The 17,671-nt window shown below is 48.5% G+C and overlaps 1 protein-coding gene and 1 long non-coding RNA gene across 2 annotated transcripts in view; one reads left to right on the forward strand and one right to left on the reverse strand.

The window, feature by feature from the left end:
- GRIK4 (glutamate ionotropic receptor kainate type subunit 4) overlaps positions 1-17,671 on the forward strand; it is a 382,506-nt gene that overhangs the window by 332,471 nt on the left and 32,364 nt on the right. The window contains 2 exon segments of the mRNA XM_077893889.1: positions 3,781-3,894; positions 14,926-15,035. Of these exon segments, the coding sequence (XP_077750015.1) occupies positions 3,781-3,894; positions 14,926-15,035 (224 nt within the window).
- On the reverse strand, positions 1,985-17,390 carry LOC144311421 (uncharacterized). The gene is made up of 3 exons (XR_013376978.1): positions 16,913-17,390; positions 9,887-10,175; positions 1,985-4,385 (listed from the first exon to the last, which is right to left on the reverse strand). It is a non-coding gene; the product is annotated as an uncharacterized LOC144311421 (long non-coding RNA).

The following is a 17,671-nucleotide window of genomic DNA, read 5'->3' on the forward strand; positions in this document are numbered from 1 at the left end:
GGGATCTCTCCGAGGCAGAGCATGCAGCTCTTCAAAGAACACTTTCAATCGAAAATGGGGAGGAGAGAGGTCTTTCTCTAGGAGGGAATGTATTTATATGCCCCTGTAGGTGTGCATGCGCGTGCACACACACACGCACACACACCCAAGGCCAGGAACACACCATGATGCATACAGAACTCCCTGCCAGGTCTCTTTGACCAGCCCTCCTTCCCTTCCTCTGGCTCTGGGGCTCCCCGCCTTTTCTGGTTTCCCAGACCTGCTGTCCAGATGGCGTTGGACCTTCCTGACTTCTCTGGATTTCTTTCCCTAAAATAAAATGTCCCTGTCCGCTGCTGCTCTTTGCTGACTGGTCTGAGAGTTTTTCCCTCCTCAACCGTTCCAGGGCATTCAGTTTTACTGACCACCATCGTCTTCTTGAGCAAACTAAGGGGCCCTTGGAAGTGAGCGCTACCTCTTCTCGCCAAACAAAATGAAAAGTGTGGGGTTTGGGAGCTGGAAAGGAGAGTGTAGAGGGCATTTGGTTGCACCGCTTTACCCTACAGGGGGGATGACCCTTCAGCCGGGAGAATGGAGACACTTGCCCACGGTCCCCATGAGTTTGTGGCCTGGCTGTGACAGGAGCCAGGTTTTCTGATGTCCTGTCTACCTGCCCTTTTCTGCCGGAGAGACGCAGAAAGGCAGGGATGAGCCTGCAGCGTGCCCATACTTCCCTCCTTCCCCTACACCAACAGTTGCTAACATTCCTACACTCCCAGCCCCCTTTGGTTGTTTGTTTGGTTTCACGGCATATTATCTCCTCATCTAAGACTGCTTTATAGCATAATGTCTTTTTAACTAAGGTGAAATAAAATGAATGCACGTCTTTTGGAATAACCCGATCCCAAGAGGTTGTCGCTAATACTTCGGGGTGCACTGAAGCCAAGGTAGATAATTACTATTCTATACTGAGTTGATTAAATAGGAAAAAACAACCACCACCAAACCGCCATGGTTTCTTTGAGCTTGCCACTGCTTTTTCCCCTCTAGTCCCACCTTCCCTGCTTCCCCTGCCCCCAACTTACTCTTGAGAGGGGGTCAAAAGAAAGAGGGACCAGCTGGTGGCAATGAGTCAGCAGTGTTCACATGAGGCAGTGGTTGGTTCTGCTTGGCCCAGTTTGGGAAGCGTCTCTCTGTGAGTAGACAGAGATGCTCTGTCTGGACCTGGGGAACACACTCTCCTGGATGTGTGATCATTCTGCACGCACCCAGAAAGGGTCCCCCAGGGCGCTGTCCATTTCTAGCATTCTCTCCATATGGAAGGTTTTACCAGAATATCACTCTTGGCCAACTTTGATAAACCTGTGATTACCAAATTTCAATCCAAAGTCTGCCCTTTATGGAGGAAAGCTGTTGGTGAGGAAAAGAAGCTTGGGGGTAGAGTTGTTGAAGGTGGTTAATTTGGGGGGGATACATGTTTTTCAATAACCAGAGAAAGGACTGGAAGCTGTGTTTACCTTTGCCCATTTTATCAGTTTTGGTTTTTCTCCTCTTTTCTTCAATTCCTTCAGTCCAACCCAGTTGACTCTCGCCTCCTCCCCGCGCCCCCCCCCCCCCCAAGCTTTGCACAGGGCTCGGCTGCCGATGGGCTGGAAATCCACACACATGGGACCGGCACTGCATCTGCTGGGCCTTTGTGCTTGATTGATTTCTGTTGCTTTACACCTGTGCTCTCGAGCGAGCGGAACTCAAGTCAGTGCCACTGTCGCCGAGGGGCTGAGGTTCTGAAAGGCCCAAGCAGCCCTCCAAAGAGCCCCCCGGATGAGAGCATTAACAATCTTCTAATCAACTTCATTTTTTAATCTCAAGGGTTGATTCACTTGATAGCAGTAATCAGCGCTCTCTTGGAGAAATATAGAAAGAGCACAATGAGGCATTCACATTTTTCATTTTTTATTAAAAATCTCTTACATCTGCACCCGAGCTTCTTTTATTTAAACCTGGTCTCACTTTATGAGGCCCTGAGTTCGTTAACCTATCCCGGGTCACGTGGCTGCTCTGGAGGACGGAGCATGGATCTGGAGTAGAGGCTCAGGGTTGAAATGCAGAAGAGACTGACCTTTGCCAGTAGATGTATCCATCCTGTACACAGATCGCAAATTCCCTTGTGTGCAAAATGAGGGTCAGCGTGTCTATCTTTATTTTCTCTGCAGCGATTGAGGAAGAATCGTGTACGTGTGTGTATGTGCGTGCGCCCATTCTGAGCTGCTAGGGCTGTTTGCAGATTGTCGGACACGTCACTTTTCCTCATTTCTTTCTTCCTCTCTTCCACCAGCTGACTCACCAGAATTAAAAGAAGGAGTTAAGCTGAAATGGGAATGAGTGGAGGCCAGTCTGGGATGCACACCTAGGTTATAAAACATGGCTCTTCACTATTAGCAGGAGTCAGAATCACCGGGGCGGCTTATTACCAATACAGATGCCCGTGTCCTGCCAGCAGAGTCTGATCCAGGGGGCCTAGGATGTGACTCGAGAATTCACATTTTAATCAGCTTCCCAGGTGATTCTAATGCAAGAGGTCAGAGACTAGATATTGAGAATCCCTGTTAGAGAATTGCTGGGCAGGGGGCCTAGCACTGTGTTCACCTCACATCCTTGGTTTAAGGACAAAGTCAAGGACATCTTAGGTTAATGAGTTGGTGAGAGCGGAACTACACGCCAGTTCTGGGATTTTCCCCTTTGTGCCATGTACAGGAGAACAGACCGATAGAAGTGAGTTTGCTTTGACATAGGATGGGTTTTTTTTTTTTAAGATATTATTTATTTGAGAGAGAAAGCATGTGTGTGAGGGAGAGAGAGCACAAGCGGGGAGAGCTGCAGGCAGAGGCAGAGGGAGAAGCAGACTCCCCGCTGAGCAGGGAGCCCAGGACCCTGAGTCAAAGGCAGATGCTCAACCACTGAGCCACCCAGTGCCCCCACAGGATGGGTTTAAATTAGATACAAGGAAGAGCTGTCAAGCAAAGAGAAGTACTGAGGAAGCCTACAGCATCTTCTTCCTAGAAGGCTTTAATTCAGACTCTCAGCAGATGTGGACACCTGAGGTGCAATGTAGAGGCCTAGAGAAAGGACGGAAAGGTCTTCAGAACAATTTCTGGTGACATTTGCATGGAGGGCCAGAGACCCTTCTTGTAGTTCTTTGGCACCTGAATTTTAACCTTGGCAGCAACATAAGCGGCCAGTGGTCCAGGAAGCGCGAGATCCAGTCCCAGCTCGGACAAGGATAGGCTCTGTGACATTGGGGCCACCTGTTCAATTTCTTGGTTGTGTTAGATTGTGTCTCAGTTCCATGGTTGCATCTTCTTTTCCTTTCCCCGTAACTCCCCCCACAACGGCTCTTCTACAACCTCACAACGCTGTCAAGTTCCGTTGACTGAGCAAATTAAGAAGTTGAATTTAGAAACTACTTAATGCTGAGAATCCAGCAACCTATGTGCCAGTCCATAAACACACACCCCCACTCTTGGGGTTTTGAGTCTGTCTCTGAAGACTCCCTAGTGATCCCCTCTGCTTTTTGTGCTTATTGATGTATTTAGAGGGGTCTGACCTTACATGTGCCTGAGTTACAGCTTCATGAGTGATTGTTTGGACCTGAGATGGATCGTGACGACCTAGAGTCACTCCCCACGCAGAGAAGCCGGACCAGAGTGACATCTCCTCAGTAGTGACAACGTCTGGCCACAAGTCCCTCTACCTGCATCTCACCTGGCCACCCCACTGATGGGCTCTCTCTATCCCTTTCAGAAAGCAGACCTGGCCGTGGCAGGCCTCACCATTACTGCTGAGCGGGAGAAGGTGATTGATTTCTCCAAGCCATTCATGACTCTGGGAATTAGCATTCTTTACCGAGTTCATATGGTAAGAGACTTATTTTATAAGCATTTATGTCATTAAAGTTATTTGCATGCAAACACTGAGTTATATGGTAATAATGAATGACTCACGGAAATATTTAGATTTCAAGACTTAAATGCAAATGAGCCAGGCTATTTTTTCCCCCATCAGCTGCACGGACTTGCAAACAAGAAGAATGGAAAAGTCACACTTCTGGGCTTTCCAGTAAAAATTGCTTCTGCCTCACTGAATAGGGATGGTCAAGAGCTCAACCCCTGGTGCGTAGTGTGGTGGTGAGTGGCCCTCTTGGTCACTCTGCTTCCTCCTAGGGACAGGATCCCCAGTCCAGATAGGTCACCCCAGCATTTTCAAGGGCTTCGCTGACTTCTGGATGCACCTCTGTTCACTCCGAGCATTGCATCTAGCGAGAGAACGCAGACTCCTTCCTTTCTGGGTTACCCGTACTCGTGAAGAAATAATGTCACTTATATCTGGCCTGTCTCCTTTTCTGCATCCTTAAAATAAAAAAGAGAGAGAGAGAAAGACTTCTCTGGTTAGGTTGGCTAGAGTGAGTGTCTAAGTGAGTTTGTGAAGGCACACCAATGGGCAGTAGAGGATGGACCTGATGATGCACTGGCTGTTGGGGGGGGAACATCAGGAGGGGAACGCTGGCTGTGCCTCATTCACAAAGTGGATAATAGGTGTGCTGCCAGCACGTAGTTGACTGTGATTTTCCTTACTGAACCAGAAGAGCCTTCTTCTCATCCTTTTACCAAACTGACTCTAAGTGCACAGCTATTATATGGATTTTCCCAATGCTTAGGGTCACCCTAGGTGTCCAAGGTCACACTAACATAGTGTTTTCCAGGATGTTACCTGGCTCCACAAGGCTGCCTAACAGGGAAGGAATCAAAAACTCATCCCACGGGCCTGCTGAGGAAGTGACCCTCTACTTCTGACCCCTTCCCAGGCCCCAAATCCCAGCCCCAGAGAAAGGGTGTTGTCTGTATTCACAGTCCCAGCCTGGGCTCACGTAGCAGGGTGCTAGGGCATCAGGAACTGTGGCCCATTCCTATAAGAGGGAAGGTCTCCTTGTCATGGAGCCTGTTCCAGCAGCTCAGAGGGGCGCTGTCTTGTGCCGGACCTCAGTATCCATCAGGATCACTGCCTGGCTTGGAAAAGGAGGTCACATCATCTAGAAGAAGAAGCATGGAAATCCCAAGCTCCCCAGGCTAAAACAGAAAGCAATGTGAAGATTTGGTCATCGTACATGCTGTCATTTTTGTGTCCATCTTGTGAAGTAAGGGGGATAGCGAGTGATTCCCCCACTCCTCTTTATCACCATGATGAAAGCTCCCGTTCATTGAGAGCCTCCTATGTGCCAGACGCTCTTTCAGGCACCTGTGATGATGTGGACTATTCCTAAGGGTTGAATTGGCCCCTCAAAAGACATGATGAAGTTCTAAAGCCCCAGGACCTGTGAATGTGACTGTATTTGGAAATAGGGTCTTTGCAGATATAATCCAGCTGAGGTCATACTGGAGTAGGGTAGGCCCTAAATCCAATAGCTGATGTCTTTATAAAAAGATGGAAATGTAGACACGGGGGAGAAGACCATGGGAATTTGGAGACAGATTGGAATGGTGTAGCTACAAGCCAAGAAGTGCCAAGGCTTGCCAGCAACCACCAGAAGCTAGAAGTGACAGGAGGGATCCTCCCTTAAAACCTTCAGAGGAAGCATGGCCCTGCTGACACCTGGATTTTTAATCCTAGCCTCCAAACTATGAGACAGTATGATCCTGTTGGTTTAAGCCACCCAGTTTGTGGTATTTTGTTATAGCAGCCCCAGGACACTGATGCACTTGTGTTGTTCTTATAAGTAAGTGAAAGAGCAGAGTTCAAAGCCAGGAATGGTGTGACTGGAGCATGTGCTCTCTCTCTGACACCAGGTTGCCCTCCTCATTTGTGTGATCATTGGGTAACTTGTCCTAGAAAGCATTCATATGCACCTTTTCTCATTTGGTCCTTAGGACTGTTCTTTGAGAAAAGGGAGGGTATTATAATTCTCATCTGACAGGTAAGGAAACTAAAGTCACACTTGGAACCAATACAGGGCTGAGCCTGGAAGCCAGGTATCCTCACTCTTAGGACAAGTGTTCTTGTCATCCTTACGCCTGTCTGTGCTCCTTAGGTGATTTTCTAGCCAGCACTTGAGCCCACCTCACCCCACTCCTGCAACTGAGCCCTGAGGCAGCATCCCAAAGAAATAGGGACATAGAACCTTTTTCCAAATTATGTCGCTATGGCCAGGCTATACAACTAGGTTCTGGCCTTGATTTATTGATTTTTTTTTTTATTGGAGTTCAATTTGCCAACATATAGCATAACACCTGATTTATTGATTAATGCCAAGGACACTAGAGCCCCACTCATGACCTGATGGACCACGAGGCATCATGTAACTGAGGGCACCTGATCCCAAGTGTTCCTACTCACTGCCTGGGAACATCTACTGCTAGGCTACCCTCACCACCCAGGACACGACTAGCCGGAATATCAACTCGGGCCAGAACCAAACTCCCACTCACCAATCCTCTAGACATCCTTCATTGGATTGCTGGCCAGATGTTACCTACCACCACAAACCTATGACTGTATTAGTTCTTGGGATGTGAAGTTTTATGTATCAGCTTGCCGAAGCTATGGGACCCAGATGTTTGGTCAATTGCCAGCCTAAATAGTCTGTGAAAGTATTCTGTAGATGTGATTAACAGTGATGATCAGTTGACTTCAAGTAAAGGAAGAGCTTAATTAATTAATTAATCAAGGAGATTACCCTTGATAATGTGGGTGGGCCTCGTCCAATCGGTTGAAGGCCTTAAGTGCAAAAACTGGTTTCCTGGAGCAGAAGAAATTGTGCCTCAAGACTATCACTTAAGAAATCCTGCCTGAGTTTCCAGCTTGCTTTATAGATTTTGGCCTTACTGCTCCCACAATGGCATGAGCCAATCCCTTCAAATAATCTGTTTACACACACACACGTATCCTACGAGTTCTGTCTCTCTGGAGAATCCTAACTGATATGATTCCCCTTTCTGGTCAAGATTCCTTCCCTCTTCCAGCCTCCACACTGAGGCACTAGCATGCCACATGGCTGCTCAGATCTGATTTATAACAGGGGGCCAAGCTGAGTAAAAATTGAGTGCTGGCATGAACAGCTTACAGTAAGCAGAACTGACAGTTTATGCATTTACTCAACAAATATTTATTGAGTGCATTCTGTGTGTGAGGCAGTATGCTTAGAAAGTACGAAAAAGTCAGCTGGAGAGAGAACAATCTTGAATCAATGAAACTGGGGGAGACCTGGAGAAAATAGGTTTGAGGTGAACATTGCCCTCTCTGAAATGTCTGTACCGAGTTGACAGAAACAGCTAATGCCAGAGGATGGCCCAGCGGTGTTCACCACAAAAGCCTCGGTCTAAAATTACATAGAGAAGCTATCTCTGATACAGTCGTGTTTCGTTAACAAAATTAAAGTTGAGTCCTGGGTGTTTATTATTTTGTGAATTTTTCTCAAGTTGATAGTTTGATCTGTGAACGAAAGTATGATTAATTTCATTTCGTTTATAATCTAGAATAAACCTAGAATCCGTATCTTAATTCTATATCTGAGGTCACCGGAGTCATGAGTGATTATGATCACAATGTGAGCATCTGGTGATAATGAAGCCTGTGCGCAAAGGTTAAAATAATTAACCCAAAGTATAATTACCTATTTTGAAAATACTGCAAGACCCCCCTGAAATATAGTAAAGGGGAGGTGGGTATGTGCCTGAAGTCTAGAGACCATCAGAAATGATGTGTGAATTTCCAGCAGTCTGGGATTACCTAGGGATTTTCATAACCGTGAGATCACCAGGACCCGATGATGTAGTGTTTTCCTTCTTCTCTGGGGGTATAATCTCTGTTTCCACTCAGGCATCTCTAGGACCAAAATCAGAAGACTGTTTCACTCTTTGGGCTACCTACACCCTGCCACGTAGAAGCTGGCTGAGAATTCTGGCTTTGGCATTCGCTACCGTTGATCCCTCCCACTTTCTAAAACTCTCTCGGTTCCTGGGGTCCAGGTCATTGTTTCTTCCACTCTGATTGTTGCCCCTCCGGCATTTCTGTTGACCCGTCTCTCTCTCTGCCTGCCCTGTGAATGACCCAAACCCATTTCCCTTCTCTCTCTGACAGCTGTCTGCCTGGGTAATCTCACCCGCTGCCAAATCTGTAAATCCAACCCTGGACACTCCCCCTGAATTCTAGAAGCGTATTTCTAACAGGTGACTAGACATCACCAGGCTATCTCATGGGCGCCTCAAATACAGTGTCACAAACTGTATTCAGCAAAGTCCTTCCTCCTCTCTTCTGCTCCACTCATGTGATGGCATCTCCATCCAGTCACCTGAGCTGCCCTTCACTTCTCTTACCCCACATGTCCAGTTGGTCAGCTCACTTCCTAAATCATTCTCAAGCATGCTCTCCACCCCCACTGGATCTACCTTGGTTCAGGCTCTCCTTATCTCTGCCCTGAACTGCTGCCATTCTGATGGCCTGTATCCTCCTCGAGGTCAGGGTGTTTTTCATCCAGTACTGTATCCCCATTAAAGGGCCACAGCCATTGCTAGCATTCACTAAGAAGCAGTAGAGAGAAAATTCTGGAGCCAGACCTGACACGTACTTGCTGCATGTCCCCCGTGTCTCAGTTTTCTCATCTGTGACAAGAGGTTGTCATGCAAATTTAATGAGGATCCATAAATACATAAGTAACGCACTTACGACAGTGCCTGACCTATGCACAATAAAGCATTAGGTTGTTTTTTTTTAATTTTTTTTAATTTTTTTATTTATTTATGATAGTCACAGAGAGAGAGAGGCACAGAGACACAGGCAGAGGGAGAAGCAGGTTCCATGCACCGGGAGCCCGATGTGGGATTCGATCCTGGGTCTCCAGGATCGCGCCCTGGGCCAAAGGCAGGCGCCAAACCGCTGCGCCACCCAGGGATCCGAAGCATTAGGTTTTATATTTTGTAAATGTATGCAACTTGCTGAGAATTAAAGTTTTTTAGTTTACTGTCGCCTTTTTTTTTTTTTTACAAATGAAATCACATCAGGCTCCTACTTAAAAATCACTTGCTGCCTATCACTTACAAGACCAAGTCCATCCTTCTTGGCATGGAGAATAAAGCCTATCTTTCCTGTTCCACTTCCAGCTCCTGGCTATAGGCATCTTGACTCCATATTGCTCACTGCTTCAGCATCGTGCTGGCCTCTTCCTGTCTCCTTATTGGTTTGTACCTGTCTTCCTGCCTCTCAACCATGTATTAAATTAATGTATTAAACTCCTCCCTAGCCTTCAATACCCAGCTCAAATGGCACTTGTTATTCAATGTGACTTCCCTGGGTGGAGCTGATTGCTTCTTTCCCCAAGCAGATGCCCTCTGCCCACACCTCCAGTATAGCATGTATATACTGCATTGCACTATTCTTGATCTTTCTCCCTAAGTGGATCCTAGTGGGAGATATATTGAGGAGAAGGTATCCTCCTGTCAGGCTGTAAACTTTTGTGGTACAATTTTTGGCATGGAAATGTGATCATCCTAAATAGGTGGTATTTGCTTCATAATTATGGGAAGAAGAAAGGTGGGGGGGGCAGGATGAGGGAGGTGCCCTGTGGTCCTGTGGACAGTGAGCATCACTTTCCTTCTTGGCTCCTGATTGAGCCCCAGGAGCCTGGCTTCTGTCCCAAGGCCTCATATCCCAGGCAGCAGGATGAGTGACCTAAATAGATTTATTGTTTTCTTTCTGGTCTTGATCCTAGTGATCTTCAGAACAAGAAGAGATGGGGGGGGGGCATATGTTTCAGGAAGCCCAGGTACATCTTCTGCTCCAGGCCTGCACGGCTGCCACTAGGACGTATTACTCCCTCCCTACCAATGCCTGCATATCCCACATACAGTGTAGTACCCACCTGAGAAAGCACTGAAATCCCTGGCTGGGGCCAGATGAGCTTCCAGACCACACATAAAGGGTCCAGTCTTTAGAATCTGGGTACTTATTAAGTCTGAGTACCCCTGTTGCTCCAAAGATGGTAATGAAATAACAGGACATCTGAAGTTCAAGACTCTCTTGATTTCCTTGGCACATCAGCTCATTCATTCTTACTGAGAAGTTCTGTTTGTACTGTGGCAGTAGAGCCCCAGGGGCATCTGCACTCAGGGGTTTTATGACACTGAGGCATACCGTGAGCTCTCCGAAATCTGTGTGAATGGAGGAGAGACAAGCACAAGAAAACAAAAACATTCATATTTAACATTAGAGTATATCGTGTAGATTTGCTCTCTTTCTTTCTGCGGCAGCAATTTGCCTAATGATGTTTTGCTCAGATTAATATCGAAGTAAGTTTGTATTCCTCAAGCGCACACTGACTGTTGTAGCAAGACATCAACCAAGTGTGCCAGAAGCCAACCTGAGATTTGACATTTGGCACATATAGCCCCCAAATGGGTAATTACATTTTAAAAATTCAGTGTTGACATATTCGAGGAGGTTGGGTATACGTCCAGGATGTTTGTGTGTTGACTAACATCTGTCTGGCATCTCTTTATTTACAAAGCACTTTCGCATAGAGTCTCTGCTTTAATACAGCAATCCCCCGAGGCAGGTAGTGTGGTTCCCATTTTACACAGAAGAATGCTCAGGCTAGCGGTGGCTAGCGGTGCCATGGAAAGAAGAGAGAGCACGATGATGGAGGTGGCATTGAGCTCAAGTTTCTGGTCCCCAAGTCCATACACTTCCAACAACTCATCTTGGTGGTATAGTTAGTTGTATTTCTCTGTGTCAAGGCCATGACTCAGGGGAACTTTCTAGATCCTTTCTAATCCGAGGATACTATCTCTACTATACTGTCCTAGCTCAAATAGTGTCCCAAGCCAGCCAGCACACCTAAGACTGCCTGGAAAATATGACTTTACTATTTCCCCCCATGTCCTGCTCCACCTTTGATTAACAAATGAGAATGTCTTATAGTCTGTTCTTCTCTTCTTAACTCTTAGCTAGAGTCTTCTGTCAAGAAAAAAAAAAAGCAGACAGTGATTAAAAAGTGAGAGAGACATAAATGCCAGCATTAAATTAATGCCCAGCATTTTCGCAGGATATATTACCCGTTTTTTCAAGAAGGTCTGTTTCATTTCAGAAAGGCTGCCTAGAAAAATGGAGAACAATGCTAAGTAAACCAGTGAATCATTTCTAATATGCTTAATACTCTACTGTAAGGAAACAGAAAATGAGCAGAGTTCTACTCCTTAAGGCTAAGTAACGCGATAGCCCATAACGTGGAAATATGGTTTCCTGGATGTGTCGTCATTTTAGTATTAGTCATTTATTGAGCACTCCTATCTCAAGAAGCTCCAGGTGTTTTATCAGCATTACTATAGTAACTCTCACATTCTCCTTCATGTTGTTGGTGGGCTTCCATTCTGGAAGATGGCAATGGCACCCAGAGAAGTTGAGTGGCTTTATCAACTGAGTGCTGGAATCACTCAGCAAGTCAAAGTCCATGCCGGGATTAGAATTTAAATCTCCTCATACTAGATTTCCAACCAGCAGAGTGAAAATAGATATGCTAGCGTGTGAGTTACATAGGCAACAAACTCATGTGGGTGTTTTATGTGAGGAGGAATTAATTGCTTGCTTCTTTTTCCCTCTTGGCTTCAGAGGTTGGAACTATCATCGGAAGAGTCATTGTAGGGGCACGTGGGTGGCTCAGTGGTTGAGCGTCTGCCTTTGGCTCAGGTTGTGGTCCTGGGATCAAGTCCTGCATCAGGCTCCCTGCATGGAGCCTGCCTCTCTCTCTCTCTCTCTCTCTCTCTCTCTCTCTGTGTGTGTGTGTCTCTCATGAAGAAATAAATAAAATCTTGTTCTTCTTTTTTTTTAAAAGACAGTCTATTGTAGACACACAGAGGAAAGCTACCCGTGGTTTCCTGGGGTGGGACAGGAAGAAATCATCTTCTTCTGCTACTTCTAGAAGGTGAAATGGACACTGTCTTCTTTTATCTCTTCAGCCCTAAAGAGTATTTTATTGACTATCAACCACTGTTGGGAGTTTAAAGAAACCTCTGAACCTTGCCATTTAGTTCTCAAGACTGGCAAGACCTCATGGAGGACAGGAGGAGCCTTTGTCTTTGGCTCTGCAGGAGAGGAGAAGGGGTCCAAGGAAGGTAGAAAGTCGGTGTCATTAGTTTGTGTGGTGTCACCACGAAGGAAACAGTGACTAAGATGCGCAGCCCATCAATGGACACAGGAGAACCCTCCACACATCTGACCCACTCTGTCAATGAAGTCACAATTGGAAAGGCTGAGGTGGAACTGAGGTTGGAATCACTAGCTCAGTCAGTGAAGCATTTATCTGGCTCTTGGTTTCATCATAGGTCATGACCTCAGGGTTGTGGGATCAAGCCCCATGTCAGGCTCTGCACTCAGCACAGAGTCCGCTTGAGATTCTTGCTCTCTCCCTCTTCCCCTCCCTACTGCTCACTTGTGCAGGCATGCACTCTCTCTCCAATAAATAAATAACTTTTTTTAAAACGCCAAGGAACTAGTTAAATTTTGGTGCCATCTGATCATCAGCTCCATCTGCAGAACTTGGCCTGTCCTGGATGTTTGGGGCATAGACTATATATAACCAATTATCTACCTTCAAAGTGGTTGTAGCCACCAGAAGGAACTGTCCCGACTTGCAGTCAACAGGACATGTATAAATCAATATAAATGCCTATAAATACAGCAGTCAAAATAAATGATGACGGATATAAATAATGCTTTACAGTCCTTGAAGGAGTTGAGATAGAGTAGGTTGGAATTCTGCTGGCATGGGGGAGAAGGCGTGAGATTAATTAGGGAATTTATTGGAGCAAGTTGCAAAGATAAAAAGTAGAAGAAGACGCGGTGCAGCAGCCATCCGAATGAAGGAGAGGTGGCATGTCTATGGCGCAGCTTGACGAATGAGCACCAGAGAAATTGAAGCCATCGCCAATGATTTGAGCAAGGCACTTAACCTCCCTGGGTCTCAGTTCCTCCATCTGTCAATATAGAGAACTGGGTATTGAAATCAAAAGAACATAGTGAAACATTTTGAGTCCTTCAGAAAGAAAGTATCACCATCATATATCCTCTGGGTTAAGGAAAATCTGGTATTTGGAAGAAATGTCTGTGGCATATGACACCTGATTTGCCCCCCAAGCACCAGTAACTCAGACGTCTTTGGGGAAGGAAGCAATCTGAAAAGCATCCGCATAGAAAAAAATAGTAGGAGTTCAGAGCCTGCAAATAACATACTTCTCTTTGACATCATAGAAACAGCCTGGGCTCAGCCCTAGCCAAGGCAGTATAAGCCCAGACCCAAATCTCAAATAACTGCCCACTCCTTGCTCTTTTGGTTGGCGTCAGTCAATCACCAGTAGAATCAGATGTTTCCCTGCCAACATGACTGATAACGTTTCCAGCGGAGCTGTGTTTATGTCTTGATCCTTGTTTGTGTGATCCTTTGTTGTGTGATCCTTGTTGTGTGATCCTTTGTTTCTGTGTTTTATAACTTCAGTCTCCAGGATTTTTTCCCACGACTGTGCATCATTCCTTATCACCCATAACCAAATATGGCAGCTTTAAATAGTGCTGTCATTTTCTTCAATTCACTCGTTGTGATATAATCAGGTATAGATTTCTGACATTGAGCATCTAATGGGGTTTCAGATTCAGAAAGCAACAATGAAAGATTATTTTTTTTCCCCCTGGGTAAGACACGGAGTGAAATAGTCGTGAGTGACAGGGCACTAGGATTCACGTCCATTTGCCCTGAGAAACGGTGGGATGCGGAAGGATGGAGAGAAGAGCTGGAGAGAGCAGGCCGTCTGTGGAGGGGGCTCCAACTGGATGGTGATTTAGGCTCAGAGTTTCCAGACCACCCCGTTTTGTGAAAGAAGCCAGAAATTTGGATTTTTATATAAAATCTCCCAATCATTTTACGTTAGCAACGAATACAATGCAGGCTAAACAGGCAAGATGTGTGAGGGCTGTCTGTATAAGCCACCGGTGTGTCCCCGTTGATCTCAGGTGGCTCCAGCCAAGGCCAGAGAAGGGCGTGCACTTGCCCAAGAGCACACAACCGTGGACAGAGTGGGTTACTGAACTCCATCCTGCTCATTCCATTTCACTTTCCTCCAGAAAATGAGGGCTTGATGCCTAGGCTCCTGCTCCTGGCTCCATCCTTTGGTTCCCATGACTCTGGCCAGGCACCCCCCCGCCCTGCATTGGGGGACAGACCATGTTTCCCCACAACATGATGGCACGAGCCCTGAGCTTTGTGTCAGAAGACGTGCATTGGAGCCCCAGCTCTCCTGCTTACTGGCTGTGCGAACTTGGACACATCTCTCGACTGCCCTAGGCTCTCGGTTTCTTCACTAGTAAAATGAAAATAATAATCTGCCTCATGGCACCGTGTTGAGGTTTATGTGAGAAATCTCACTGTGTGTGATCACCCTGCAAAGAAAAAAAACCAAGGCGCCTGGAACGTTAGTTAGCATCCTCATGAGAAGGACGTGAGTGTCTAAGAGCCGTGCTGCATACTCCACCGCCGCGGACACCAGTGGCTCTAAGGTGCCCCTGGGCGTCACCACACCGTCCCCAGGGTGGGGTGGGGGTGGGGGGCACACAGGGCAGCGCCTAAGGGGCTCTGCTCTCTTGCCCAGCACCAAGCCTCCTTCAACCTAGGAAGTGAGGTGGCCCCAGCTGTCCCTTTGTTTGGGTGCTGCGATCAGGGCTGGCTAGGTGTCAGAGCAGCCCCTCTGCACCTTCAGCCCAGGGCCATTTAAACCAGTCACCCAGACCCCGGGGGGCCAGGCCATCTGGGGCCAGACCCACACCCCTGAACCTACTCTGGCCCTCCCCGGCCTGCCCAGGGGCCATCCTGGCTGAGCGGGTACGGTGAATCTGGTTTTTTGTCTTCATTTCCAGGGACGCAAACCTGGCTATTTCTCCTTCCTGGACCCATTTTCTCCGGGCGTCTGGCTCTTCATGCTTCTAGCCTATCTGGCCGTCAGCTGCGTCCTCTTCCTAGTGGCTCGGTGAGCTCTCCCCTTCCCTGTCCTCGCACCGCCACCTCGCGTCCACCTCTGAGAACTGCATGGGAGGGGTGGGGTGGGGCGCCGGAGGGCCGGGTTCAGAAGACCTTGGGGCCCCCCTGGGGGAGGGGAGGACAGGGACTTGGGACCCACCTGCTCTCTGCCCTACCTGGTCCCCCTCCTGCGCACACGCTCCTTACCATGCACAGGTGCAGACAGACCGGCCTGAATTTACTTCTCTACCCCCTGCCTCTTCCCCATCCCGTTCCCCAACCTCTGGGCCCCTGCTTGTGTGGGGTCCTTGGGAGACAGAGGAGAGGGAGGAGGGTGGCAGGAAGACCACTCTGAGCACTGTGCGTTTGGCTGCCCTGGCATGGGACCTTGCCAGGATCTGCCAGAGTGCTGAGTGACAAGGACCAGAGGCCTCAGCAGCCTGGGCAAGGGAGAAGGTTTCCTCTGAAGGGGGCCTGGCCCAACCCCAGCCCGGATCTGCCAGGGAAAATACAGCTGCCTTGTTGGATGGGAACCATGGAGGGTGGCACAGGACAGGGGGGCGGGATGGAACGAGGCATCTGCAAGTTGTGTTGAGACAACTGGTCCAGATCAGGGCTGGGGAACAATTAAGCCCTCCCTTCCCCCGGGAAACAGAAACTGTCCCTGGGCCTAAAGAAGAACCTCGGGGCTTCCCGTGGCCGCCGCCTCCCATCAGTATGCATGGAAGGGGGTCGTCTCTCTCTGAGGCTGGGCCACCGGGTCACCCGGGCTTCAGGAGAGCCGGCTTACTGTCCAGACACAGAACAAGCCCTCGTGGGTCGGGGTCACACATACAGAATCCCCGCAGCCTGCTCTGTGTTCAGCAGACCGTAGTGGAGGACCAGAAAGGGCTGTGGCTTGGGAGCAGAGGACCGCAGGATGAGCTTCAAGAGAGCTGGCAGGGACTCGGTTCTAGACGTCTCCATAGCAGTCCCCTTTGCCTCGGGGCCACAGTGGTGGGCCCAGATGATTCCCACCTGTCCCACCTCTGCGGAGCGAGGTCTTCCCCATGAGCGTGTCTGCCCAATGGCTCAAGGAGAGCGTGTGCTCTCTCTAGTTAGACCACGGAACCCCAGGGAACCACGAGGTGCCTAGCCCACAGGGCAGCTCCCAGCCGGCCCAGGGAGCATCATACCACCCGGTCTGTGCCTCTTCCAGTGGAGGTCAGAGCCAAGCTCAGGGAAGTCAGCTGAGCCCATGAGATCCAGCCAAACAGAACAAGGCCTTGCTTACAAGCTGGTAGTCTTCAGAGGCTGCTGTGTGTACTGCTCAGGTGCCACCTACCCCCTTGGGCCTGCAGGCATTGCCACTGTCAAGTATCTGTTGTCAGTGACAACGGGCGAGACACGCAGGAGGCTGGCACGCTCTATGACACTTTCCCTCCCCACTTTCCCCGCACTGTCTGCTGCTGCTTTTAGGAAGCTGCCTGCCTGAGCCCTGGCTCCACTGCTCAGTAATTCCCTCTTGCCCTCTTTGATTGAGCCCCAGCGTGTAGCTAGGCACAGCTCTTGAGGGACCTCGAGGGCCCTGGACGTGGTCTGAGGGCTTGGTTCCTAGATAGACAGACACACAAGCCTGCTTCACCGTGCCTGCCGCAGCCTGGAGCTTTCCCACTGGCCCTGGGGCCCTAAACAGCCCTTCTTCCCTGCTCTACACACACACACACATACACACACACAGCCCCCCACCCCAAATCCAGCATTAACAAAAGGATTAACCGAAAAAAGGCCACCTATGTATATCTATATGTCTATATATCTATATCTACATTATATCACACACACACACACACACATATATATATACATATATATATATAATATGTGAATCTAGGATAATTTACCTACCTCAGGTAGCTACTGGTTTTCAAACAGGGTTCCATGGGGTATGAAGGCTCCTGGGAGGTGCCAGAGACTTTGGAGGAGTGGTAAAGAGGCTGGGCAGCCAGAGCTCAGGGGCCTCAACTCATCTTCATCCAGACCAGCTCCACTTTTTATCTCTTGAGCTATGGTACTTCTGGGTAAGATTTTGGAGGGGAAAAACTGTTTGGAAACCATTCAGCTAAGGCAGCCATTCCCAAGCCGGCTGATATCAGAGTCACACAGGGAGCTTGTAAAAATTTGAATTCCCAGATCTGAGCCTCTCTCAGCACCTCTAGGGCCGGGGCCGGGGAATCTGTATCTTTGAAGCTCACTTCCAAGAGCTTGTAGGCTTGGAAACCACCGAGGACAAGCCAGCTCGGTAGGCCACAGAGAGAAGGAGCCCATCTCAGGACACGGGCCAACGATGACACACTGCCGTCATATTCAGGAACGAGAGGCGGCAGTGGAGATGTGGGCGAGCCACTGTAGAACAACAGGTCTGGAACAACAGACTAGGCCGAGGGGAGGGTCGGGAAGACCGGTGATGAGCATAGCAGCGTGTGAGCACCCGGTGCCTGCCCTGCTCGCCACACACCCATACACCTCTCTCTCATCAGAGCTGGGAGGCTTCGCGTGGTGACAGGCCAGGGGCGCTGAACAGAGGAGGGAAGGCGTGTGTCTTGTGGGCAGGAAGAAAGGACATTCTGGACATCAGAGAGGGACGGCGGGAGGGCGGGGTGGGGA

Source organism: Canis aureus, chromosome 3 (assembly GCF_053574225.1).
Source record: "Canis aureus isolate CA01 chromosome 3, VMU_Caureus_v.1.0, whole genome shotgun sequence".
Taxonomy (NCBI): Eukaryota; Metazoa; Chordata; class Mammalia; order Carnivora; family Canidae; genus Canis; species Canis aureus.